Genomic DNA, 27,986 nt, shown 5'->3' with positions numbered 1-27,986 from the left:
TGCTGACTAGTGATGCTGAGCATCTTTCCACGTGCTTAGTGGTCCACTCTAAAATTTGACCTAAGCAGCTGGAAGAAGTGAGTTGCCATGAAGTGAGTTGGGGAAAACATCTTTTTACGTATTGCTGAATTCTATTTTCCAGTGTTTCGTGTCCCAAGGTGATCTTTTTTTAACCAATTAGAGCTTTAAACCCTCACTGGATTCCCACAGCGCTGCCGGGGTCCCCAAGGGCGCACTGCCACAGACACCCACTTGGGGCCTTTATGTCATATCACCCCCTCCTTTGCTTCCACCATGTCCCTGTTCCCTTACGGGTTTCTGCTGGGGACGATTCTTCCACACAACCCTCTTCTCAGGTGCTACTCGTGGGAATGGGCCGAGTCACCACCACAAAGGAGCACCTGTGGTCACTTGGCCCTAACCCCCCCACACCCCCGCACTAACGGCTCTGTGGCTTTAACTGCAGGTGATTTATGCCCTGAACACCCGCCAGGACGAGGCGGAGGCCAGCATGGAGGCGCTGCGCGAAGCCCACCAGGAGGAGCTGCGGAGCGCGGTGGCCCAGGCCGAGGCCAGGCTCCTGCAGGAGCAGGGCCGCGCAGAGGAGGAGGCCCTGCTGCAGCGCATCCAGGCCCTGGAGGGCGCCCTGGAGCTGCAGAAGAGGCTGACGCAGGAGGCGCTGGCCCAGTCGGCCACCTGCAGGCTGCAGACCAAGGAGCGGGAGCTGAGGGTGGAGGCTGAGCACGCCGAGCGGGTCCTCACCCTCTCCAAGGAGATGCTGGAGCTCAAGGCTGACTACGAGAAGAGACTGCGGCACCTGATGAGCCACGAGGCGCCCCAGTGGGGCCGGCTCTCCCAGGAGGGCCCTGACCCCAAGGCAGAACCGAGCTCGGGCCCCGAGATGCGGGAGGTCCTGCTGGAGGTGGAGCGGCTGCGAGTGGAGAACCAGCAGCTGAGCAAGGACTATGCGCGCAAGGCCGAGGAGCTGCAGGCCACCTACGAGCGGGACAACGAGGCCATCCGGCAGGCCATGCAGCAGTCGGTGAGCGAGGCGCTCTGGCAGTGGCAGGAGAAGGAGACCGACCTCCGCAAGAACTTCCAGGTCCAGGAGTCGGCCCTGCAGGCCCAGGTCAGGAAGCTGGAAGGGGATCTGGAGCACAGAGGCCGCAAGATAAGTGACCTGAAGAAGTATGCCCAGAAGCTGAAGGAAAGGATCCAGGTAGAGCAAGATCCCTCCCTCACTTTCCAATGGGATAATAAACATTCCCCCTAATTTTGAGCACCTGCTATGTGTCAGGCGCTGTGAGAAGCACTTGATTTCTACTGAAGTGAGCTTTATTATCCCCACTGAGTTCAACCACATTGATTCGGCAAATATTTATTGAACACCTACTATGTGCCAGGCCAGGGCTATGTGCAGGAGACACATGGTGAGTTAATTTTGGCCCCCGACTTCAGAGAGCTTAGACTTCCAGTTAATAGATGAGAAGACAAGACCGAAATTGAGGGGTTTAAGGACTGAACTAGCTGGGCACACAGCTAATAAGTATTTTTACCTTAGGTCAGCCTATTTCTAAAGACCCTGCTCATTTCATAACGACTTGCCCATCCTGAAATCCTTGGGACTTTGTATTCGTGGACAGCCAGACCACTAAGTCAGTTATGTGAGCCCCACAGACTTGCAGAGCCCCATCCTTAAGGAGCAATGGCTCATATTCCTAATACGTCCTGAGCATTTTTTCTGTCCCAGATACTTTATCTTATTTGATCCTCACAACATAAAGGTTAACTAACTTGCCCAAGGTCACACAGCCAATCAGAGGATGGGTAGTGATTGGATGAACCCTGGGCCACTGAATTCCAAGGACTAAGGGCCTGTGCTCTGCACTTCCCCGCGGCTCAGATCTGATGTTGGCTATGAAACTGAAACCTGAGAAATGAGACACTGTCTCTCTGTTTAGGACCTAGACATGCAGCTCAAGGAGGCTCGACAAGAGAACTCAGAGTTGAAAAGCACTGCAAAAAAACTCGGGGAGAAGCTGGCCGTGGCCAAAGACAGACTAATTCTGCAGGAGTGTCACATGACACAGAAAACTGGTGAGATGCCCTAGAATGATTTCCTCCCAGGTGGATGGTTAGCCGCCAGCTTGGACTGGCGCTGTTGAGGGAGCAGCGTGGAGGGGCAGGGCTGTTTCATCTGCTCCGCCTGGTGGGCCAGTCCCGTCCCTGGGAGACACAGGTGAGCCAACACCTAGCGCTGCTCCAGGCCAAATCTCTAAAAGGTGTGATGCAAAAGGAACCCTTGCTCCCAAATATTTCCCCACCAGGCCCACTATAGTGCCCGAACCTCTTAGCACTGGCTTTTCCCCCTCACTTAGACAACACTTGATACTCTTTAAAATTGTAATTTATTGAGATAGCATTGGTTAAATTTCAGTTGCACAGCGTCATTAATGCACCTGTGAACTCTATTGTGTGCTCACCACCTGAAGTCTAGTTCCCTTCAATCACCACATGTTTGGCCCCTTCTCCCCTGTTCAGCCTCCCCCCGCCCCCTTCTTCTCTGGTAACCATCGCACACCTCATATTTTCAACATTATTTTACACAGTGACGTTATTGGAAATTCCCAATAATTTTGTGAGATAGGTGGTGTCAGTATCACATGTCCACATGTCACAGATGAAGAACTGAGTCTGAGAAAGGGTAAACGGCTCCATCAAGGCCAACCAGACTGCTTGGTGACAGAGCTGGTGCTCGTGTCTAAGAATATCTGATTCCAGAGCCCCTCCCCCTAGGCCTCCTCATCAGAAAGTTCTCCAGTACCTATAGTGTGACCAGCTTGACACTGGGAGAGACAGCAAAGGCACACAGCATGGGTTCTGCCTCCAGGGGGTGCCGAGGACAGTTACATGGCAGCCCACAGCCGCTTTGGTATCACTGGCATGGCCCAGGCTGTGGGAAGATGAGGTGTTGGGAAAGGAGGAGCCACCCAGGACTGGAAAGGCGCAGAGGAGGAGAGGTTCGAGTGGAACCGGAGCATGTGGAGGGTTTTGAGCAGTGGTCTCCAAAGCAGGGACTGGGTACCTTGGGGAATGCGGGAAGAAAATGATCGATTTTAGTTATATTTATTTTTATCTTATCCTTGAAGTTCCTCTCAGTTTAAATCCTTTGAATGTACAGATATCCAGGATATGCTCAATTTTTTTTTTAACCTATGGAAGATACAATCACAAAATCTGAAGATAACTAGCTTAAGAAGAGAGGACAACTATGTGAACTCAGGGTGCTGCTCCAGTAAAGATGACAGTCATCACCTTGACCATGCTTGAAGGCCAGGAGGCCATGGAGCAGGGATTTCATAGGGGGTTGGTGGGCAAAATTGCTGAATAACAGAATGGGGTCCCAACTGCCAAAGACCTCAGACTGAGGCCAAGGCCAAGGGCATTCCAAACCATGTTGAACCTTTTGCTCGTAGATGACATGAAAACAGAGCGAATTTCAGAGAATGAAGTCTTAGGGAAAGCGAAGGATGTGGAAGCCCTCAGTCCCCGTGCTCAGCAAGATGAGAACCTTCCCAAGGAGTGTCCGTGTACGAAAGGAGGCCCGGATACACAGGTGTGTGTGGCCCAGCACTATGGGTGAAGACACAGGAGGCTTTGCCAGAATAGCTTCAGGTGGAGACCCATCCCCAACCACGGGGGATCCACCTAGAAGCAGCAGGTGCATGGCTCCAGGGGTGGACGCGTGGGTCTGAATTCCAGCCAACTTCCCGGCAACTTCATGTCATTAAAAACTAGGAGGCTGAGAACGTAGCAGAATTCTCCCAACTCCTTATCGTCAACTCCTGGGAAACTGGAAACTTGCTTTAGTATTCCCACTACATGTTCCCAGTCCAAACAAAGAAAGCATTCTTTAGAAACCATTACTCTGTGGACCCGACTATCTGGTCCTGTGACAGGAGATACACTCTTCCAAAGAGCCCTTTTCTGATGGTGCGTAAAGTCAAGTCTCTTACAAACCTCAAATGTATAGTCTTATAAACTTTATTGCACCTTGTGAAACAGGCTGTAAAACCAGCACATAAACATTGTAAAGGCTGCATAGAAAAGAAACGGTGGTTCCCGGCTCCTCACCCCCCTCCGGCCCGCTTACAAGGCCCTGTCTCTTTTTATAGACCGAGAAGGAGGCGAGCGTGGAGACGGAGCACATGAAGCAGCGATACGAAGAGGACCTTCGTAAAATCAAACACCAGACAGAGGAGGAGAAGAAACATCTCAAAGAGCAGCTGGTGAAGCGCCTGGAAGACCTGGTGAGGACACACAACGCGGAGATCAAGTCGGTGCGCTCGTCGGCGGAGGCCGACCGGAGGCGGCTGCAGGAGGTGAGATGGCTTCCACGGACGCGGCTCCCTTTCCTTTTCCTGACTCCCCCTTGCCTCTTTTATTTCTCCTTCCCTTCCTCAAACGTTTACTGAGCCCCTGCAGTGTACAGATCTAAGCTAGTTCTTCGTCCAGAGGGGCTTCAGGGTCTTTTGGAGGAGGTGGGGACACCCTAAGACCGTGGGCCTGGACTCATTGACATGGGCTAGAATAGTGCCATCTGAGCGTTTAACAGGCAAATTCAACTCCACTCAGCAAAAACAGAGAAATAGCGTGAAACAAGCACTCAGGCTGGCCGACTGCCTGGACTCAAATCCCCAACTGCGCCACCCTCTGGCTCTGTGACCACAGCCTGTTAATTTAACCTGGGCCCCTCAGAGAGAGATTCTGGGAGCCTCAGATTCCTCATGTATAAAGCTAGATGACAAAACACCTCATAGAATACGAGAATTAAATAAGGGAATCCATGTGCGAAAAACAAAGCATCAGTCTAGCGCCTGAGGCTGAGTAGGCTCTGCGCAGATGCAGGTAATTAATCAGCGCCTGGCGATGTGGGGGAAGATTTTCTGCCTCCGGGTCCTGTTCCAACCTCCCACCAAAGGGGGAGGCTTTCTGCTCAGGAGGAATGTAAGGCTTCATCTCTCCTGTTTGCTGGGAAAGCAAATAACGTATGTGAATGTTTTAGGAAAACAGTTAATATTATTGTGAACATAAGTGGGGCTTTAATTATAGCCATCACTCCATAGCCACGAGGGATACATTCCAAGACCCCCCTGGTAGATGCCTGAGACCTTGGATAGTACTGAATCCTATATACACTGTTTCTTCCTATGCATACATTACCTGTGATATAGTTTAATTTATTAATTAAGCATGATAAGAGATTAACAACAATAATAATAAAGTAGAACAGTTATAACAATAAACTGCAATGAAAGTTATGTGAATGGCTTTGGGGCCATTATTAAGTAAAATAAGGGTGACTTGGACACAAGCACTGTAATACCATGAGAGTCGCCCTGATAACCCAGATGGCTACTAAGTGACTGATGGGTGGGGAGCTTATACAGTGTGGAGACGCTGGACAAAGGGACGATTCACGTCCCAGCAGAACGGAGTGGGATGGTGCTGGATTTCATCACAGTGCTCAGAATGGCACACAGTTTAAAACATGAATTGTTTATTTCTGGAATTTTCCATGTAATATGTTTGGACTGCAGTTGACTGTGGGTGACCGAAGCCACGGAAGGCAAAACTTCAGATAAGGGGGTGCAATTGTATTCCAAGAAGCCTCTTTACAACCCAAGAGTCTATACCATCAGCTTGTAAGTTTTCCCTAAAAGATAATCATATGTCACTTAGGAATGCAGCATGTGTGACAGTTGAGAGTAGTAGGTACTCAACACATATGTGTTGGGTGAACGCGTGAATTCATGAAAGACCCAGACTAGTCCTGACTCTCCCACTAGCTGTATGACCATGGACAGGTCACTCAAACTCTGAAACCTGGTTTTGAAGTAAGGCTACATACTTTGAGGGCTCATTATTTGGATTTAATGTGGCATTATATCTGCACTCTTAGCTCAATGCATGGCATGTAGTAAACGTTCAATAAACGGTGGCTACAATTAGTTACCATGTGCATTGTGTGACATCATCTGATAATACTATTTAGAACCCACTAGGCTTTATACTTAAAAGGCACTTAATTCTTATTAACACATCGAATCCTCCCAACAGCATTACAAAAAGGGGTGTTCATATCCCCATTTTAGAGGTGAGAAAACTGAGGCTTAAAAAGGCTCTGTTTCAGCTCACACAGACAGTGAGTGGTAGAGGCAGTATTAAAACCTGCCCCCCGAGTCCATGGTTTCCCACCCCGGCGCCGGGGAGGAAGCAGCTGTATTGAAAGCACTTTTCTCTCCAGGAGTTGTGACTGGTTGCACAAATGCAATTCTCAGACTCACAGCTGAACAATCTTCCCACCCCGAGCCACAGTCCGCGGGAGGGACGGTAGCTCTCCCGGAGTTGCAGGTTGCCCTGGTAACCTGTCAGCCAAGCCTGACTCTGAGCGTAGAAATCCCACTTCAGCTTTAATCAGGGGGCAGGAGTCTATTTGGGAAGTGAATCGTGTAGAAATAAATTGCGTTTCTTCCTGGGTTTGGTGTGGGGACCAGTTTTTTACTTTTTGGTAATCACTATAAATTGAGGATATAAATTGTATAAATTAGGCCGTGCAGATTAGGTAAAACCTGGAAGAGGCCCCAAATGTAGGGTTCATGGACTAAAAATAGACAGCATCTCCCCTCTAGAGTGAAGAGCACACTATTTCTTTGAGTCCTTTGCTGTGGGTATGTGTATCCTGAATGCTACCTTAACCTGAAGAAGATACTCCAGGGGATGGGCTGGAGGTGACCCAGAAGGCCTGTCTGTCTTCTTTATCCACGGAATTAGATGCTATTAACACATAATCTTGACAGACAGAACACAGCACACGTCCTAGAATAAGCACTTGCCTACATCGATTCCTGGGGAGAGCGTGGGAAAATGTATTGAGTGCCTCCTGGGCTGTGCTAGATCCTGCTGCGTTCCGCAGCTCTCCTGTATCACTTAGGAGGCTCGGTGGCGAGCATCACACACACACCCTGCGCCGTTTAGGTGGAAGAGGAATGTAGTAACGGGTAGTAATGAGTAGTTTTCTGGAAGACCAGGGAACTGGGCAGCTACCCAGCCAGGAATGTCCATTTACTGAGGACACCCCCTGCTGCCACCTCTGAGCCCAGACCTGCAGTTTCACTGCCGACACCACCAGTACTGGACCCTGGCCTGGAGAGCCAGCCTGTCTCACATGGTAGCAACTAGACACATGTGGCTACGTATGTTTAAATTAATACAATTAAATAAAATTTAAAAGTCAGTGTCTCAGTGGAACTAGCCACATGTCAAGTGCTCAATGGCCATATGTTGCTAGTGGCGACCGTATTGAATAGTCTATCTTAGGGCACTGCATCATCACAGAGTTCCGTTGGTCAGTGCTGCTCTCGAATGACCAGTTCTTCTGCCCTGGAAACTGAAGTCGCTAGATCTGTGTGCCTCCTGCTTGTACAAAACCTGGGCTGGGCGTGTCTGGTGGAGCCTCAGTCACATGCCTATGCCCAGTTGCAAGGGAGTGTGGGAAGGTAGGTGTGCCGTTTTCAGGTTCTGTGGTGGAAGGAGGGCTCTGATGCATCAGATGGAGGATTTCCCAGACACCGGGAGGAGGGTCAGATGCTGAGCAGCCAAAAGGAGCAGCTCTCCACTCCCTGATTCCACCCTTACCTCCGCCCTGTGGGCAGGGGCTTTCCTGTTTCACACATGGGGAACCCAGGAGACTAAGTGACCTGAGAGTCACACAGCTAAGCGATGACAGAGCTGGATGTGTATCAGGCCTGTCTGACTCCAAAGCCTGTGTGGCATAAGAAAGGACACATGCCGTGGGCCTTGGAGAGCAGCCTTCAGGTCCTCACCTGCTGCTATCCACTCACTGTTTGTTTACCGTTTATTGAATGTGTACTCGGTGTTTTGAGCAATGCAGAGGTACAGGAATCACTCATTCCTTCAGGGGGCTTGCCTTCTAGTAGGAGAGACAAGACACACCCTCAAACACCAGACTCAAGTCAGTGTGTAAGAAGCACTGTGTCTGGGGAAACAGACTCACTGTCAGACTTTAAAAAAAAATCACCCCAAACCATTCTAGGTCTCTGTTTTCTACTTTAAATAATAATTATTGGTGTGCATGATTTTCTCAGATTTTATCCCTAACTTTTTTCTATCAACTCCAAAAATATTCCTGGTTATTTGGAAATATGTTGCTTAATATTGGGGCCTTTTCAGATATCCCTTTGCTATTGATTTCTCATTCAGTTCCCTTGTGGTCAAAGAATGGATTCTATAATTTCATTCCTTTTCAATTATTCATCTTGTTTGTGGCTCAGATATAGTCTATCTTGATGGATGGTCCTTGTGCACTTGACAAGAATATGGATCTGCCACTGTTGGGTGGAGTGTTCTATAAATGATGATTGGGTTGTGCTGGTTGATAGTGTTGTTCAAGTCTTATTTCCTCACTAATCTTTCTCTAGTTGTTCTGTTGATTATTAATAATTATTATTATTATCAAATTTAAACTGTCAAATTTTCTATTTCTCCTTGGTTTTTGCTTTATATAAATTCAGACTTATTTATTAGATGTATGTACACTTAGGATTATTGTCTTTTGAATGACTTAGCCCTTTAATCATTTGTGAAATATTCCTGTCCTGAAATCTACTTTGATAAAAATATAGACATTCTATTTTTTTATGGTCAGTATTGTACTGTGGGTTTTAATCCATTTCTTTACTTGTAACCTACCTGTGTCTTTCTATTCAAAATGCTTTTATGGTATAGCTGGGTCTCACTCTTTAATTCATTTTGACAATCTCTGACTTTTGGAGGTCATTTAGGCCATTTACACTTAATGTAATTGTCACTGTCTACCATCTTGCTGTTTTTCCTATTCACCACTTCTATCTCTTTTCTGTTTACCTCTTTTTCTGTTTATTTTTTACTCATTTAATATTTTTGGTATTCCTTTTTTATCTCCACTAATGACTTAATATCTCCTATATATATTGCCTTTACTATTTCCCTGAATCTGAGAATGTAATTGGCTTTTTGACTTATGGGACACTGAGAACTGTATCAGTAATGAGGATTCTCTTTCCTTATTTGACACTACAAAACTTAAAGCGAGGGGTCTACCCTTTCTTCCCCCTACATGTATCAGACTTCATGGTAAGAACTTAACACTTCTCTTCACCTTTTCTTATATCTCTAATTTATGTTCCTATGCAATATTTTATGACTCTCATAAACTTCTTTGAACCCCTTTGGGGCCAAGGCAGGGTGTATCCTGTTCATGTTTTTGTGCCTGGTGTGGCTAATTCTCTTAATCATCATTTAGGAAATAGAGGCACAGCTGGAGGAAGTGAAAAAGAAATCAGAAAATGAAATAAAGCAGTTAGAAGAAGAGAAAGCGGCTCTAAATGTGAAGCTCCAGAATTCTCTTCTCCAGGTAAGTCCCAAATCAATGCAGGGCTTGGGAGGGATGGTTCTGGGCCTGAGGAGTTGCGGGTTAACTGAGATGACAGGAATCTCAGGGAACTGCCCCAACCTTGTTACATTCAGCGTCCACAGAAGAAACAAAAGGGCTTCGGCACAAGAAAGCTGAAGCTCTCAGGGAGCATAACTTTAGCTGCAAGTAGCAGAGAACCTGACTTACAGAGGCTTATCAAAGAGGCATTTCATGTCGCACATGAGAGGAGGCAGGAGGCTGCTAGTGTTGATTCTGTGGCTAGAGGATACCAAGCTAGTAAACCTGCGATTCTCCTGATCGCTCCTTCACCCTGGCTCGCTATCCCTTCTGTGGGCATTAGACACTTTTGCCATCATGGCCTCTTTCCTTCATCAAAAATAAAAAATAAAAATTCTATTTTATGACTGCATTCATATGATGATGAATATAGCCAGGCTGTATCTTTTTCTTTCTGATTTTAAAAGAAATTAAAACCTTTTCATGGCCCCTAAAAGTAGCGTGGGCCCTGGGCACTGTTCCTGCTGCATCGAATGGAGAAGTCAGCTCAGGTTCCAAATGTCTGTTGCCGCTCCAGTTGTCAGGTCCAACTTTAAACCAGGAAGCAGGGCGGAGCAGTGATGACCAGGCCTGCCCACTCCATCAGGCATCAGAAAGCATTCGCGGAAGCCCCGCTGACTCCTCCTCTCCCCGGGGCTAACATCTGTGTCGCATGGCCAGCCTGGTAAAGCGAGGATTTAGCTGTCAGGCCTCGATGGTGGAGGCAGGCAAGGGAGAAAGGGGTAGGCACTGGATGTAGACCAGATGAACAACAGAGTTGGCTTCATGGGCCCACCTGTCCAGACCACCCAGAGGCCAAGGTCAAAGTTTAAACGAGCTGTTACCCATGTTACTAAGGAGAGGGGGCTGGAAACAGGGTTCACTCCTGAGGCTGATTAGACAAAAACAAACATCTAAAGAGATTTTCTTGCTTCCCCTGCCATCCCTCACACCTTCCAGATGAGCCCTGCACCCACCATCCCATAGGAACCCCTGAAATTGGTTCTTCAGCCCAGGCCGTGCATCACAGCCTCCTGGGGGAGCTTTGAAGATCCAGAGCCATGTGCAAAGCAGTAATGATGTTTAGGAATACACGCAGTGGAGTTCAGTTCAGAGACATGCGTGAGAATGGTACAACCAAGTTTGAGCCCGGGGTCATCTCTAGAAGGGAGAAAGGCTGACAGGGCTGGGGAAGCACAGGTGGCAACTGTATTTGTGATGTGTGGTTTCTACAGCCCAGTGATGAGTACACACATTATATTTTTCTCTAACCTTTTCTTTTTTCTTTTTTTTTAAAATATGTTTTATTGATTTTTTAGAAAGAGAGAGGAAGGGAGAGAGGGAGAGAGAAACATCGATGAAAGAGAAACATCCATTGGCTGCCTCCCTAGTAGGGATGGAGCCTGAAACTTGGGCATGAGCCCTGACTGGGAATTGAGCTGGTGACCTCTTGGTGCACAGATGGTGCTCAGCCAACTGAGCCACACCTACTGGGCTCTAACCTTTTTTCTATCTCACAAATTAGCATTTTTTTAAAAAAGATGAGCATGCCATGCCTTACACTGGTATATCAGGGGCTCTAGAGATGAGGTCTTGGTGAAAATTCTCTGCTATAGAGGTTTCTGTTCTGCCTCAGCCCAAGGTGGGCTGCCCAGCAAAGAAACCCATTTCTCTCTCCCTTTCTCTTTTCTCCCTTCCTCCCTTCCTTCCTTCATTTCCTGCATCCCGTCCTGTTGACCTATACTCCAATCTTCATATGAAATCGGGACCACCTCGCTCTGCAGAGCTCAGGGAGGCTTCACATATGTGTGTGGGACCAGCCCAGTTCTACTTCTGACTCAGACGCCTGGATCATCACTGGCATTTCTCTGAATGCCCCTTAGAACCCTTCTCTTTAAAAGTAACAATGGGGAATCTCTGTTAAGCACTTACTCTAGTTAAGATACTATCTAGGCAGTTTACATGTATTAACTTGTAATCCTTACAACCACTGAACTATTAGTATCTCTAATTTACAAATGAGAAAACTGAGGAACAGAGAAGGTAAATCTCTTCCTTAAAGTCACACAGGTAACAAGTAGCAGATCTGGGATTAAACCCAGGTAATGGGGCTCTAAAGACACCACTGTTAACCTCTTTGCGAACACTGCCTCTAGTGTAGTATGCTGCCTCTGATGACCGGGCCTCAATCAGGACCTGAGTGTTTACAGACGGCTGGGCATGACCTGGACATTGACCATGGACAAAGTGCCTCAGGCCTGCTCTTCAGCCTCCAGTTCTTCTACCACCTTAATGGTGTCATGATCTACCCACCCACCCACCAAAGACAGAAATGGAAGAGTCACCCTTGACCACATCCTCTCTCCTCCTCTCCCCGCCTCAGCCCGAGTCCCTGCCCTGCCCCACCATCACATCCAATCAGTTGTCAAGTCCTGAGGGTCCTTCCGCTTAAGGCCCTAGGTCCTCTCCCCTCTCTTTCCACCAATGCCTCAGTCAAGACCCTCAGAATGGCTCGCTCAGGCTATTTTTTTTAAAATCTGCCTGTAAATCTCACAGGGCTCATTTAAATATTTCATAAGCCTCAGCAAGATGCAATGTAAGTAGTTTCATAATCTTTAAATATTCCCTCCGCAAATATTCATTATGTAAAGCCAAGAAGACATTCTGATGGCCTTGCTGTTCTGGGATGGTCTCTAGAGTCTCGCGACAGCCTGGCCTGCATTGCCTGCCTCCACATACTCCCCAGGTCAGCCGATTCCAGAACCAGTGCTCCAAAACCCTAATCTGCTCAGGGCCCCACTCTTCTTTCCCTAAAATCTTTCATTCCCGTGTTTTTCACAGTTCAGGCCCAAGTTAACTTACTACCGCCCGGAACTCTGCTCCCTCCTGTCTACTCCTTCATGTTGGGCCCCCGACATGGAACCTTCCTTCAGTCCTTCAGTGCCCCTAAAGCTGCCCTGGACTTCCCTGGACAGTTTATTGTTGTAAATTATCTGCAATAGTACCCACCTCACAGTAGTTGTGAAGATTAAAAGAGTTAATACTGTAAAATGCTTAGGTCCAGGCCTGACACAGCCAACACACCATTAGTGGTCCTATTACTGTTTTGTACCTGTGTCTGTTGAATGTTGCTGTGATTATAAACATGTATCTGTCTTCGCCATCAGAGGACAGCTCCTTGAAGGCAGGGGGGATATTTTGATATCTTACCATTTTGCTCTCACTCTCTTCCTTCCCCTTCCCTCCTCATGCCGAGCTCGGTGCCTGAGAAGTATTCTGTTTTCTGCGAAGACTCGTTCGCAGTGCCCGAGTTTCCCTTATGGTTATTGGCCTCGTTCTCAAAGTATGGAGCAGGGACGCCGTCTGTTTAACTGACACTTAGCAGTTAGTCGGTGAATAATAATTATCATAATTAACGCTTTACAATTTAATAGCACCTTCTAGCTAGTCTTCTCTCGTATTATCTGTACAGTTATTAAACATTGTTTCTTTTCTTCACCAATTAACTTTTTAAAAAAGAGATAGTGTGAAATGGTGTGGAAGCCGCTGGAAACTACCCCCACGCCAGTACAGACAGGTGATGTGAGTAATGTGCCGGGAAGCGGGGACTAGAGAACTGGCCGGAAACACCGCGTGACCAGCTGATGATTAATGGCCTTTCTGGAAGCCCTGTCCCCAGAGCTGACTGGCCCAGGAGAAGGGATTCCCCGATTAATGCCCACATCCAGGAGACAGGACCCAGTTTCAGTGCCAAGCATTTCTGTTCTTCTCTTTTAGGTTTTAAGGCTGGAAGAATTTATCCAACAGAACAAGGCCTGTCCCCAAAGAGGCGAGGACGGGCCCCCGGAACCAGACTGCCCGCACAGCAGCGTTTTAGAGACCCAGGTGAGCTCTAGCTCCTCTGCTTTAATTAAGGCTATTTCTCTGTTTCAGCACTTCAGTGTCCCCTGCGACACACGCTGGCATTAATGGGCTCTTTTATTGGCTCCCTCGGAGCTGCCAAAATGCCTGGAGAAAATAAATCACCACAAAATCCTTCTGCAAAAGCTGCGAACAAAATAGAGTTCTAAGTAATTATCCACATGGCTTGAAAAAGAGCCAGGTTTGTCAGATGACTCTTCTCTCCCTCCCTGAGAGCAGCCTGCCCTGCGGATAGAGGGGCCCTAGACTCACCGGGGGCCTGTGGTCCTGTTCAGCACGCAGCGGAACAGCCATAAAACGCCCCGCTGCCTCCCTCCGCATCCCTGCGGTCGGTTCCTCCCACACTGGCCCTCCGCTCGCTGCCCTTTTGGGGACCGGACGCTGCTCCAGGTCAGAAACCTGTCCCAGTTTGAGTCTCTGTTTGGCTCTGGTGGCTGTATAACCGTCCTAGGTTTGTCATCATGAACTGCCACACGCTTGGTGGCTTAGAGCACAGAAATGCGTTCTCAGTTTTAGAGGCCAGAAGTCCAAGATCGAGGTGTCGGCAGGCGTGGCTCCTTCCGGAGGCCCTGAGGGAGGCCCTGATCCACGCTCCCCGGCTTGGCCCTCGCTGAGCTCAGGGTCTGCAGGGAAGTGCAGACGCCTGGGCTACACGGGGCTGCAGGGACACCTCATGAACGCCAGTTCCATTTGATTCAACTTAACGTGCACGTTATTTGTTACTCGTTCTTGCCACAGTCGCTTGTGGGATCCTAGGAAGTGCCAGCCTCTGAGCTGGACGCTACAGGGAAGAAATACGCAGACACAGACAGCGTTTAAGTGAAGTGGACATTCAGTAACAGCGTCAGCCATCCGGCGCTGTGTTTTCTATTTGGCAGCTAGCATGCACTTTGCAGGTGTAGTTTGTTCTTTTAAATTAAGTTTTCAAATAGGTAACCCACGCACATGGTGCAGAATTCAAAAGGTGCAGCAGGTGTCCAGTGACAAGCATGCCCCTCCCCCTACTTCCCCATTTGTTTTTTCTTTTTATTTCTTCTTTATTTTTTTTCCTCCTTGCAGAGCCATACCGCGTATGTGCAGGCGTGTTTTCCCCCCCTATAAATGGCAGTATACTCTCCTGCACTCCACTTTTCCTAACTTAAATTTTTATAGCTTCAAGGCTGTAACACCTCAGTACACTTCCATCTCAACTTTATTTATTTTTGAAGAAACAACTGCCCAGTTTTCTGGTGTTCCCTTGAGCAGAAAAACTACAATATATTCAACCTTCCCTTATGATGGATATTTAGGCTGTTCTTAGGTTTTCTCTATTACAGATAGCACGTCAATGATAACAGGTAACACAGAACTGTAGAGGGATGTAGCATCGTACGGTAGTTAAGTGAGCTCAGCCCCGAGCTGGACGCCTGTGGCCTTGCTGGCGGGAGAGGCTTGGACACACGCTTTGAAGCCCCCTTGCTTGGGCTGCCTCCCCTGTGAGATGGGATGGGGTGCCGCCTGCCTCCGAGGGTCTGAGGGCTAAATGAGCTCCTAGGTGTGCGGTGTTGGAAACGGCACCTGCCCTTACCTGTGAATGCTCAGTAGCTGCTAATTCTTTCAGCTGTGGAACTGGCTCGGCCCCATGCATGTGCCTGTTTTTCTTTGTCAGCTGCAGCTGACGTTCAGTATTTCCTTATGTTACTTTCAGGTGTGGTGTGTATGTTTTAACTTTTGACAGACATGCCACACTGCCTTCCACAGTGCTGTGGCCCCACAGCCTTGCCAACACTGAGTTGCAAACATTTCTGAGCTTGGCCGATCAGAGGATGTTTGAAGCTTAGTTCAAATATTGGTGGTAAGCCAGCTATCTTCCAGCCCAGAGAGTCAAAGCTTTGCCTAGGCCCTGGAGATACAGAGTCCTAGAGAAGTTCCCAGGGTCATCTGGGTGATGTGTGAGCATCACCTTGCAACGTGGGGCATTGCAAGGGGCAGATCAGCCTGAAAGGAGGCGACTGAGCAGGGCTCCAACAGCCCATGGCTGATCTGGGGGTGGAAACGGGGATGTCAAAACAGCGTGTAAAAGGACAGCTTCCCCAGTGACGGTCTTGCTGGGTTAGGCACTATAGAATTTAAGCCTCTTCAAGATTCGGGAGTTTTTGTTTAGGCCCTTGGCTGTTCTGCCAAAGCATTTCCGTGAGTCCAAAGAGATATAAATAATGATGCCAACTGAGAGCAGGCTTTACAGTCCACTCTGAGAACACGCGAGGGAAGGCCGCCAACCCTGGGCGTGTCTCCGACCCCACCAAAGTTAGCTGGGACCTTCCTGAACCTTTCGTCCTGGTCTCCCATGTCTGATGTCCTTGATTCACTTGGGGTCACCGATTTATTCACTGGTTTTCAGAAAGCCAGTTCGGTCTTGGTTATTCGGAAGGGAAGTCTTTTTTTCTAGAAGACTTCTCTGGTACCTAGGTTGCACTGCACTGGGGGAAAAGCAGGTGGACATTTTCATAGGTTTCACTGCTTGCACCTGTTCCAGGAGACAAAGGAGTCTTGGTGCTAATTACTATTCAAGCTATTTCACCTGGACGCTATTATTCACAAGGCACGGGGCTGGACACCCGGGTGAATGAGGCCTGGTCCTGGTCCTTGGAGAGCTCCATGTCCAGTGGGGGAAATCAGTGTACTTAAACTGTGTGATAAATGCTGTAATAATGACAGGAAGATGCTTGTGCAGCCACTGTGGGAGAGGGAGGTTTCTGCCCAGGGGATCTAGGAGTCTCACAGTGACATTTGCTGCCACCTGCCTAGACACTGAGGCTGCACATGACTTCACCAGGAAGGCAGCATTGGGAGGGCCACAGCTCTGGTCAAAGAGTTAGGACATGAATTCCACCCCAGCCTTACCCCACACCTGCATGGGGATCTCATATCGGAAAACCTCTCTGAGAGCAGTTTCCCCTTTACTCCTAGTGGCCACTCAGATAAGGCCCTGACGGTGAGCCAGGCCCACAGTGCTTTACCCAGTCCCACAACAACCCAGTCAGGCAAGTGTTATTATTATCATTGTTCTGCATACGGGGAAACTGAGGCCCAAAGAGCAGCACCAGGGCCATGCTGTATGCCACGTAACTATACTGCTTCTAGTTAGTAAAATGGAGGTGATGATCCCTGCCCCCCACACCCCAGAGACCTGTGGTGATGAACAGAAGAAAGCACACGAAGGCACTTTTCAAAACTATTAAACACTATAAATGTAAGGTGACTATAGTATCTATTACAGTCCGCTGTGATCGTTTCAGCAAAACCCCATTGCATTAGGTGTTCTATTTTAAGATACACATAATACACCTTTGAAAAGTCAGCCGAACTTGAGAATGACTTTGACTCTTCCCTTCCAGGGGATTTCCTGGGTGTGGGGGTTCCTTTAAATTAGGAACAATTGGAAGAGGTTACCTGCCTGGAAGATGAAAGACAAAGACCTAATATGAACACAGGTTGAAAATAAGCAGCTGTTTGCCCAGGAGGAGTAGGGAGGAGGTGTTTACTGTGGGTGGCTAGAGGAGCAGCAGAATTATTTTTCTGTGCCGTTTATACTCAGGTCACTTTAACACTGAAGAGAGCGTGCTGAGCTGAACCTGAGAAAATGCCTGATGGGGAACCGGAGAGTGTGGATGAGGGGTGGGTAACCCAGGGCACACCCAGGGTGGGTCAGGGCTGGCCCTGGGAGCAACTCACTGGGATGGATCCCAAGCTGATAACCAGAAAAGGAGCAGCTGCAGTGTCTGTTCCATTTGGAATTCAAGAGTGCACATTTGAAATAAGTGCTGGGGAGCTCGAAAACCCTCTGTCAGCCAACTCTTGATTGCCATGGTCAAGTCCATTTGTGAAATATTTAAATGGACCCTACCTCCTCTGGAATGATATACTTTGATCCAAAACACCAGGTAAACGGTATGTAGGAGAGAGAGGAAGGGGACGTTTCGTCATTTACATGGCCCGTTGGCCCCCCCACTGGACCATAAGTTTGTTGAAATCAAGAACTGTGTTTTGTTTATACTTCCTGCACCTCGCGTACCTGCATGTGGCTGATGTTTAGCACTTTCTTATCCATACACTGATACAGGACAGCTCAACAGACAGACTGAGAGAGCCATTTTGAGTCCTGGTAGCTAAAAGGTGAGATGAAGAACTTCAAAAATTTGCTTTGGCTGGAGGATGCTTTAGAAGAACCCTGGGGTCCTTTAGTACTTGCAGTGGGAGGGGATTCATCTCCTTCGGGAAGGGTGCCCCTGTCTCTGGTGTTCTGGGAGCTGGAAACAAGTGAATAGAAACAGGGTTACTGAGCCCTCCTCCCTGTAGATATGGGAAACAGCCTTCATCTCTCAGGCTGATTCTCAGTGTCGGCTGTGTAGCTACTTCTCAGCAGCACGTTTGTAACAACACGGTTTGAAATCACACCCAGTGAGGTCCTGATTCTGGCAGCTGGCGGTCGAGCCAACACAGCACAGCCAGGTGCCAGTGCGGTCACATGGAATGACCTGGATGGGAGTCAGAGGACCCAAGGGTTCCAGTCCTTGTGCCACCCTCCCGTGGCCACGGGACCTGAGACGTGTCGTCGAACTTTCCCGATCTTAGATCCCCATCCGTGACACAAGGGCAGCGGAGTCCTTCCTGCCCGCCTCAGAGTCGTAGGCACCCCCGAGTCAATGTGCGGAAACAGACAGATGCGATGTGGCGGGAGCAGGGGAGCCACGCAGGTGCGTCGTCAGCTGCTTCAGCATTTTTCACGCTCTCCTGTTTCTGGACGCCTGCCCAGGGTGCCTTTAAATGAGGTCGATAAGTTGGCCCAGCAGTTACATCCTGCACATCCCCTCCCGGCCTTTGCAGTGGCTCAGAGTCCATCTGAAAGTCTAATAACTGCCATGAGATCTCTGCCCATTATTCATGTTGCTTTAAGTTCCTTCTCCTGTTTTCCTTGACTGGGCTTACCAGCTGTTTGAAGGGGTTTTTAAAAAGTCAGCCTTCAGCTGTGTTGGTCAGATCTGTTTTTTCCTGTGTCCTTAATTTTATCTTTTGTATCTCTTTCCTTCTACTTACTTTAGGTTTATTCTGTTAGTCTTTTTCTAACTTCTTGAATGTTTTTTAATATATACATCTGAGGCTATAAATTTCCCACTAAGTATATATCATTAGCTGTATTTCAGAGCTTTGAATTTTACCTTTTTTTTTTTTTTTTTTTTTTTATTTAAACCTGCTTTCTTGTTACTTTCTCATTTTATCGCATTGCCATCAGATAGCATGATCTGTAGAATGTCAACACTTTGAACTGTGTTGAGATTTGCTTTGTAGTCTGCTGTGGGATCATTTTTTCTTTAGGGTTTTTTTTAATGTTCCCTAAGTGATAGGAAAAAAAGCATATATTCTCAGTTTGGTAGTTAAAATATACATATTTGAATTCCAGTTCTGCGATATACTCACTGTATGACCTTGGGCAAGTCACATATCCTCTCTTGCCTCTGTTTCATCACCTTTAAAATGGGATGACAGTGCCCAGCTCATGGAGTTGAGGACCAGGCACACACTAAGCACCATACAAATGTTATGGGAATTAATAGTCTTTTTTTTTTTTTTAGCTATTTAGTTTTAGCTTATTAATCTTGTTCAAATCTTCCAGCTCATTTTGTCTACCTGATATGTCAGTTTCTGAGAGGTGTATATTAAAATCTCCCCTTTTAGTTATAAATTTACCCATTTCTCCCTACAGTTCTGAACATGTGGCGTATGTTTTCAGGCTCTGTTGTCAGGTGCCTACACTTTCATTTTTAGTGTCTTAATGACCGATTTCTTTCATCAGGATGGATATCCATGTTGAACTTAGCCAGTTCATGTGTATCATGATTACTGCTACTATTTTGGTTTTGCCAACACATTTTGTGTTTCTGTTTACCAGAAATTTCCTTATAACCATCAGTCTTCCTTTTAAAACCTGGACCTAATTAACTTTAATCATTGTTTATGTATTTATATTGTAGCATTATGCTATTTGATTTTTGGTGGTGGTGGTTCCACATATACTGTGCAATTTCATCTGTATTATATCAACATATATTTATAACTGTGTCTCCCAAAGCTGTTTTGCTTAGACTATGATATTTGCTTCTGGGTTTTATAGGAATCAGAGTTGTCCAAGGTACTTTTAGTGCCCCAAATACCTGGGAGTAGGAGTCAGAGATGGGCCATTTAGCCTCAGGTCCACATGGAGGTTGTAAACTGGCCAGTGACATAATTTCTGAGAGTACACAGCCATGAACCAAACTCGCCGGGCCCTGTGACTACTGGCATGGAAACCGCAAGAATGAAGGAATCTGTTCCTAGCCTGTCTTACTCTACTGTTTGCTGTGGACAGTTGTTACCTTGACAAGCAGAAAAACCAAAATAAGAAAGTCTTTCTCACCTCTGTGCAAAGGGGAGAATAACATGAACAAATTCAATTCACAGAAAATTCCGAAGCCTCGACATTAACTCGTAGTTTCCACATTCTCTTCCCACCACACCCCATTTCTCCCAGCAATTTCCATGTTTTCTGATCTTTGGAATGAGATGTCACAGACTGCCACCTGGAAAATGGGAATAATAATAATAATAGTAATAATAACACCAACTGCCCACATTTACTGACCAGTGGCTGCTGCGGGCACTCTTCTCTGATCCCCACAACAGCCCGTGGGCAGGCCTAACAAGGACCACTCTCCGTGGATCATACACAGAGAGCACCACGAGGTGGTTCAGCATCCAGGCCCAGAGTCAAACTGCCTGCTTGCATATCCTATTTCCACTCCTCCCTGATGGTGGCACCCTGGACAAGTTACTTACTCTCTCCATGCTTTAGTTTCGTCAGCCTGTGAAATGACCGGTCGCCTGGAAAGCAGGACAGGAGGACCTGATAGGGCTCCTAAGCCCGGCACTGTGCTAGGCACCGAATCATCACAGGCCCCCCACCCAGCCTGCGAGCCGTGCACCAGCAGGGGACTGCGGGAGCTCTTGCCCCTCCGCTCTCCGGGTTCATAAACCACAGCATGGCTCAGGGAACTGTACTGTCTCAGGGTGCAACTGTCTTGCCCTAGGATCCATGCTTGAAGCTGAATGAGCCTTCTCAGACCCTGCCCAGAGGAGAAGAGCATCAAGATAAGTTAGCAGCTAAAGAAGGAGCCAGCGGTGATGAAGAGGACAGGTACAGGAGGTCGTGCAGCCCCTGAGGGCCCCAGTGAATGAGGACCCAGATGTGGGAGGATTCATTCATTCATTCATTCATTCACACATTCATTCTGTCCTCAAGTATTTGTCACTGCCCCTTGCATCATGCTTAAGGAGGGAACGGACATGTCTTATATGCCTTCAGCACAGCTATGGGCTTTTCCTAAACTATTTTATGTAGTTAGACCATGGAGACCCCTTCTTCTGGGGCCCCCAAGGACCCCATAACTAAGTAACTAAGCTCAGTCATCCTGACAGCTGATCGTCATTTATTCAGCACCCCCTAAAACATATCAGGAGGTTCAGCTGAATCCTGGTTGTAGCCTAAGGGCAGTAACACTTAGAAGTCAATATCAGGTTGTTTTTTAAATCCAAAGGGAATGTTTTTCATGCCACTAACTGCCCTGGGAGCTCCCTCGCCCCAGCAGGTTGGGAAGTTATCAGGGTGGCAGGGCCATTTCTAGCCTGGGATCTTCTGTGATTTTGGCCTCTGTGTCTTCAAAGGATCGAAGTTCCCCTCCAGGAAGGAGGTGATCTGCAGTCTCCCCTGGGCTCCTTGCTGAAGGAGAAGGCACCCGAAATCCAGCATCTGCGGGAGGAGTGGCAGAGCCAGAAGGCCAGGTTGCAAGCCCAGGTAGGAGGACAGCCGTGATAGGGACATGTGCTCATGCTGAGTGACACCCCGCCGCCAACTCATCCTTGCTGACAGCCTTGGACGTGGACGCAGGGCCTGACTCTCTTCCAAGCTGCGGAGGGCATGCTCGGTCCACGGCAAGGTGGGAGCCTTAGTTCTGTTCTTTCTTTCAACACCCGTGTGGCTCATGAGCTCCCACTATGAGCCAGGGGCCCTTCTCGGTGCTGGGGGTCTGTCCATGAACAAACCAGAAAAAAAGTCCTGTGTTGAAGAGCCTATATTTTAGCACAGGAGGTGGCTACAGACCATACATATTAGACATAAAAAATGAATAAAACCCATAATGTGAGAAGGTGACAAGGATGCAGGAAAAAGAGCAGCAGCGTAAAGGGGAGCGGGAGGCCGGCTGGTGAGGAGGGCGTGGGTGTAATGCTACGTGGGCTTGTCGGGGAAGCTTCAGTAAGAAGCAAAACTTGAGCAAGCACCCGAAGGAGGCGAGGGAGGCCTCGTAGGTCCCCAGGGGGCATGCTGGTCCCTCTTGGTTTCTCCTGGACCGTTTGCATCCTAGTCCTTCCTGCTCTTGCCCAGCACTTGCGGCTGTAGCTGCAGAGCCCCCAGGAGGCCTGCCGGTCCCCAGATTCCTCCAGCTTGAGGTTTCCACCCCTGAGAGTTTCCCAGGTGGAGGCGGCTCAGCTGGGTCAGGTAGACATTAGAAAGCTTGTATTTCTCGAGGGCAGTCTGGGAGGGTTGCGGGGCTGGGCTGAGGGCAGGCTGCCCGGCGGGCAGGTGTCGCAGCTGCAGCAGGCCCTGGAGCAGTGTGCCAGCAACTACCAGGAGGACCTGCAGGAGCTCCGGCGGCTCTCCGACCTCGAGAGGGAGAAGCTGCAGTGCCAGCTCCAGGAGACCATCCAGCAGAACCAGGCCGGGAAAGCCCAGCTTGAGGCCTCTCACCAGCGAGCCCTCCGCGTGCTGGAGAAAGCCAGAAAGCAAGAGCTCAAGGTGAGGGTGCTGGTGATGAAGCCCACCCCTGACTGAGCACTGGCCGTGCCGTCTGCGGGTGCCTTTTACGCGCCATCCCAACCCCTGCAGTAACCAAGGTCGTGATTATCATATCCCTTTTCCAGATGAGAGACTCAAGTTCAGCAGCTTGCTCAGGGCCACAAAGCAAGGACTCAGACTTAGGTCCGTTGGGTTTATTATACTGCTTTCCCTGACCTGCCTGGGACCTTGATAACAAGGACAGTTTTCTTTCCTGATTTGGGGATTGTCATGCATAATGCATGCTATCGAGTCAGGCTCAGCCCAGCAGCTAAAAAAGGGGGAGGGCAGCCCAGAGCTGAGAAAGACCATCTCAGCAGAGACCTTCTGAAAGGCTTGGGGAGCTGTGATGAGGGGGGTTCATCACAACTCCAGCAGGGGGGTTTGAACATGGTTCATCCATCACTTCTACCTCCTGCTTTCTCAGAAGGCTTTCTCTCCTGCTCTCTTGCAAGATGAGGCTCCTGCTAGGACTGCCACCAATGACATACTGTCCCTCCTCTGTCACAGCAGCCTTCATACTAATTACTTCTTTATATAATCATATCAACCAAACTGGAAGCCCCTTGAGGCCAGGAATCATCTCTATTTGTTCATCACCGAATCCTCGTGCAGCTCATAGTAGCTGCTTAGTCAAGGGTCTCATTGAATTTTTCAGTCTCTCTGGCTTAGTTTATCCAGGCTGATATCTAACAAACAGGAGTTCCAGAAAGAGACTGTGGCGGAGAGGATATTTTCAAAGAAATAACAGAATGAGATTCCTAGAACTCAATGAGAAAGACCCTTACCGAGGCTCATCTTGAAATTTCCAAACGTCTGGAAAACAGAAGAAATTCTGAAAGCTCTCAGTAAGGAAAAAAGACACCAGGCACAAAGTGCTTGAATCAGAATGTCATCAGGCATTTCAACTGCAGCAGGGGAAGGTGAAAGACAAGAAAGCAATCCTGAGCTGTTCAATTAAACTATTAATAAGTGTGAGAATTGAATAAAAGTCATCAGACATACAAAATACTAGGAAATTTGCCTTCTGTTATCAATTTACTGCCTCTTAGCTCCCAATTCAGCCTTCAGTGCCCGCCCTGCAAAAAATGATCTGGATTCTTGAAGCATTTCTCCTGGGCAAAGAGCACAGTGATAAGCTTTGTCAGCAGAGGGCGCTGGAGGCACCTTGCAGGAGGAGGGCGGCTTCTCTTTCTGATTCCAGCAACTACGTTTTTGCTTTGTTTCGGGCTTCTGGTGCACAGTTGTCCAGTGGTGTAAGTGTGTGTGCGGACATCAGGTAATGTTCTGCCTCAGTGACTTCACAGTGACCTCAGAGTCCTGGCCCAGACCCAGTGACTGCCTTCCTGTGGCCTCCTGATGTGGATGCCACACATTCCTGCCCTCCCACCTGCAGCCGGGGTGCCCTGACTCTCTCTGGGATCCTACGGATTGGCCACTCTTGCCTGCTCCCCAGACGTTTGTTTCCTGCAGCCCTCTCAAGGCAAACCCTGTCTCCCCTGGCCCTCGCGCCTGCGCGGGTGCCCCAGGCTCCCCGAGCCCCCGCCCACCTTGGCTCCCTGTGCTGCGGAGGCTTGTCCCTGCCTCACCAGTAACTGTGGACCCACTCTGGCTCACACAGCCCAGAGATCGACTGCCAGTGAGCTGCCACCAGTAGCTTCTCCAACACGGTCTTTTGCCAGCCTTTGCTGCCGTCTCCCCATTCCTGTTTCACGGGGCATAAAAATGTCACCAGGTGGAGTTCTCTGAGCCTTACAGCAAGTACAAGAGGAGGAACTATCAGAGAGTTTGAATAGCGGGAGACTTTGCTGCCTTATTACATAAACTCACCGCAGGATGGCTGGGTCTCCCCTGGGAGTAAGACCATTTCTCCCCATTTGCTGGGGATCGGCAGGGCAAGGCCGCTGCGGCAGTCAGTCAGCTGCCTCGGGCGCAAGGCTGGCTCTGTTCCCCCTAAGGGGAGCCTCATGCATTTGGTGGAATCCTGTTTCTCACTGTTCCCGGAGGTTGCAGGGGGGAAAGGCTTGGGCCCTGGACCCCGCAGCCCGTGGTTACCATCTTGCCTCTGCCATGTCCTGCCTCCACCATTCCCTGTCGACCTGTCCTCAGTCAGATCACTTTCTGAGCCCGTTTCTTCCTCTGTAAAAAAGATAAAGAGGTGAGGGAATGATGATTCCTGAATCTTTTCTGTGTGACCTTGGAAAAGCAAGTTTATCCCTCCTAGCGTTAGTTCCCTCACTTCAGAAGCGGGGCTGTGTATTAACTGGAACTCTCCGTTCGGAAGGAAAGAAGGAAGGGAGGGAGGCCATTAGTTTCCTATTAATGCTGTAACAAATTACTACAAACTTGATGGTTTAGCACAACACAGTTATACTATACAGCTCTGACACTCAGAAGTCCCCAAATCAAGGTGTTGGCAGTGCTGTTTTCCTGAGTGTGCTGAAATCGAAGGCATCTAGTCAGTGTCTGCCTGTCTCTCTCTCTCTCCCTCTCTCTTTTTTTCCTCTCTCTTTCTCTCTTCCCACTTCATAACACCAAATTCCCAATGATTGGTCCAGCGTGGAACAGGGTGCACTCTGGTCCAGTCAGCTGTGGACCAGGGTTAGGTTCACGTGTTACGAAATGGCTGCTGTGGCCAGGCCATCACTGCCATCCCGGGCAGGTTGGGGCGTGGACTGATAAGCCCTCTGCCAGAGGGCGGAGATTGCTCAGCTGGGGCCGAGGAGCTTGGCAAGGGGACAGATCTCCCCCTCTGTGCCCACTTTTATGCCTCCTTCCTCCCACTTTTCCCCACAGGCCACAGAAGAGCTCTTGAAAAAGGAATCCAGCCACAGCCTGCAGATCCAGCACCAGGCTCACCGGCTGGAGCTCCAGGCCTTGCAGGAGAAGGTCCGGCAAGAGCTCCAGGCAGAGCAGGAGAGGACACAGGCTCAGCAGGCTCTGCAGCTAGGTACACAACCAGCCACATCCCGCAGGCCCCAGCTGGGAACCAGGGACAGCGTGGGCCCGGGGGTCTAGAGGCACACTGGCCAGGGCGACTCCTGGCTCTGCTACCAACTAGCTGTGAGCCCCAGGGAGGGTGGCACTCGGCCTCACTTCTTTTTTATAAAATGGAGTTACAGGTGCCCCAGGCTCATAGGGTGTCACGTGGACTTGATGAGATATTGAACATAAGACACCTAGCACATAACGTGAGCCCGGTGAATGTAGATAATACCATCATCATCATTACTATGGAACATACACCACATTTCTGGGCCTTCACAAGAGTTTCATGGCATTGCCTCAACCTCTCCTCTCCATTCTGAAGATTCCTGCAGATTTGGGGGGCAGAGGCCTCCAGGCTCCTGCATGTTTTCTGCTTCCTTTGCCTGCCCGCTCCTGATGCCTAGCACAAAACTCACCTCCTCTTCAGTTTTTCACATCAAAAACCAACCACACAGAGTTACCAGAGGCAGGAAAGCTCTCCAGAGCCAAACTGCCTGGGCTTGAAGCCCAGCTCCCACCTTCACTAGCTGTGTGACCTTGGGCAAGTCACTTCGCTGCTCTGTGCCTCCATTGCTCAGCTGCAAAATGGGATTAATAGCAGTATGCGCCTTGTCGGGCTGTTATTAGATTTGCATGAGTAAACCACAGGCTACGTAAATTCACACATTGTATGCGGGAACGTATTTATACGTTTTACGTTGACTGGTAGTAGAGCGTGCAATAAAAACTACCCGCAAACAATGTGTTCACTGTTACTACCTCTGTATGGTCCAGCGTTGCGTGGCCCACTGCGGAGCCTCTCCATTCTGCAGATGATCTTTCTGCCTCATTTTATGCTTTTTTCTGCTCTTCCTCTCATTCTCCAGAGCAAGACAGATGCCTCTCCTTATTTCATGACCGTGTTGCCCTTACTCAGTATTTTTTCAAACCCAGACAGGCCTCTCCTTACAAGGATTATGGAGACAGCAGTTTCTTTCCCGCATAAATGAATAAGCTCAGCCTGCTGCCTGGTTGAGTTTTCATTAGACCGTGTGTCCTGGTGGAAGTGATGGGGAGCAGGAAGGAGAGAGGCCCCCAGATTTCCTGGGTAGCAGCTCCCCGGAGTGGAGGTAGTCATGTTGGAAATGCTCAGGTTAGCAGACTCTAAGGAAGGCTCATTATAGAAGATAAAACTCAGGCTGTGCCACATGTCTCAGGTTCAAGAGCCCCCAGGTTGAGATCAGGCCGGACATCCAGCAGCTGTTGGCACAGATGTCCCTGCCGCCTTCTCTGGCCCTTATGCTCACACAGCAGTCCGGTCCTTTCCGGGACAAAAGGATCAGGAGAGGCCCTGGGGACAGGCCGGGATTCTCAGCATCAGTCCCAGGAAGAAAGGGCTGGGTGGACTCCTAATGATGATAGCAAATCGTGGGCTTCCTGGGTGGTGGTGGGTGGGTGGGAGCACCTCCCATGACGACAGAGTGATATTACGGATTCCTAGTCCCTGTTACTCCTAGTCCAGTGTCAGTGTGAGACACGCCTGGCCCGCAGTGCAGGTCGGTGTGTGAGGGGCGAGAGGGAGAGTGTCCAGGAGATTATATGGTACACTGGGGTGGGGACCCAGGCATGCTGGATAGATGGGTGGGCGGATGGGTGGGTGGGTCTGTAGATGGGTGGGGGTGGGGGGCAGGGTGGATGGGTGGGTGGGTGAGTAGATGGGTGGTGGGAAGGAGGAGAGGGTAATGAATAAATACGCTGCAGTTCATGCTTTGCTAAAGGGTTTTATTGCAAGTTTGTGATAAAGGATTTCGAAAAAATGGGGTTGTATCTGGATTTTGTTTTTAAGAAAAGAAGCTTTAGAAATTACTTTATTAAAATTATACTGGGGAGAAAAGATAACCAAGTAAGTTTTTCAACAGAATGTTATCAGAATATATTAAGCTCTTATATGTGTTTAATATACTAGACCTTTGAGAGAAGCTTAGTGGGCATATGGGAAATCTTTCACAACTAATATGCTTTTATAATATCATTGATTTTCATTCTAAATATCATTTGTTTATTTTAAAAATACTATATATGTTGGGCACTTGCTATGTACTGAGGCCCATGCTGGATGCTTATCTTAGAGTTTATGGAATTATTGGAACAATATTTCAGAAGTTACTTGCAGTAACTAAAATATAGTGTCAAAAGTCCATAACAAAAAGGTATTCAACTCACTAGCCCTTAAAAATTATCTTCTTTTAAAAAAAAAAACTCACTGAATAGTGTGTGTTCCGTCAGAAAATACTCGTTTTGAAAGGATTGCTTCCCTTGCCTTTCAATCACACCAGCGCACCATTAGAAATCACTCGCGTCCTCAGGGGAGAAATTTGAGTTTCTGGCCATACCCCTCCCTGAGTTAAGGACGGCTTATCTATTTCTCCCGAATCATTCTGGTTTTAGTCCTGATTCTGTTGAGGTAATGTATAATCTCCTGCCTCCATAATCCAGCCGAGACCTCACACCTATGGGAAGGAGAACCCATGAATGTTTTGTCTCCTTAAGAGTTGGCATAAATGGTAAAATTTCTAACTTGAGACCTGCAACCCCAAAGAGGCTCCTGGTCATTGATAATCCCCTGTTCTCCCATTGATGCTGAGGCCCAGAATTGCCTCA

At 48.5% G+C, this 27,986-nt stretch overlaps 1 protein-coding gene across 3 annotated transcripts in view; it reads left to right on the top strand.

Annotated features, from left to right (window-relative positions):
• Nucleotides 1-27,986, top strand: part of FAM184B (family with sequence similarity 184 member B) — a 61,471-nt gene that overhangs the window by 23,840 nt on the left and 9,645 nt on the right. The window contains exons 2-11 of one of the 3 annotated variants that reach the window (XM_081162172.1): nucleotides 467-1,219; nucleotides 1,962-2,097; nucleotides 3,477-3,616; nucleotides 4,176-4,382; nucleotides 9,365-9,475; nucleotides 13,310-13,417; nucleotides 20,557-20,663; nucleotides 21,191-21,320; nucleotides 22,107-22,319; nucleotides 25,155-25,308. In XM_081162172.1, the coding sequence (XP_081018298.1) occupies nucleotides 467-1,219; nucleotides 1,962-2,097; nucleotides 3,477-3,616; nucleotides 4,176-4,382; nucleotides 9,365-9,475; nucleotides 13,310-13,417; nucleotides 20,557-20,663; nucleotides 21,191-21,320; nucleotides 22,107-22,319; nucleotides 25,155-25,308 (2,059 nt within the window). The remainder of the gene's footprint in view (nucleotides 1-466; nucleotides 1,220-1,961; nucleotides 2,098-3,476; nucleotides 3,617-4,175; nucleotides 4,383-9,364; nucleotides 9,476-13,309; nucleotides 13,418-20,556; nucleotides 20,664-21,190; nucleotides 21,321-22,106; nucleotides 22,320-25,154; nucleotides 25,309-27,986) is intronic. The other 2 variants (XM_081162173.1, XM_081162174.1) reach the window with 2 other exon arrangements.

This window comes from Miniopterus schreibersii (genome assembly GCF_964146895.1).
Source record: "Miniopterus schreibersii genome assembly, chromosome: 1".
Classification (NCBI taxonomy): domain Eukaryota; kingdom Metazoa; phylum Chordata; class Mammalia; order Chiroptera; family Miniopteridae; genus Miniopterus; species Miniopterus schreibersii.
This window is presented reverse-complemented; position numbering and strand designations above follow the sequence as displayed.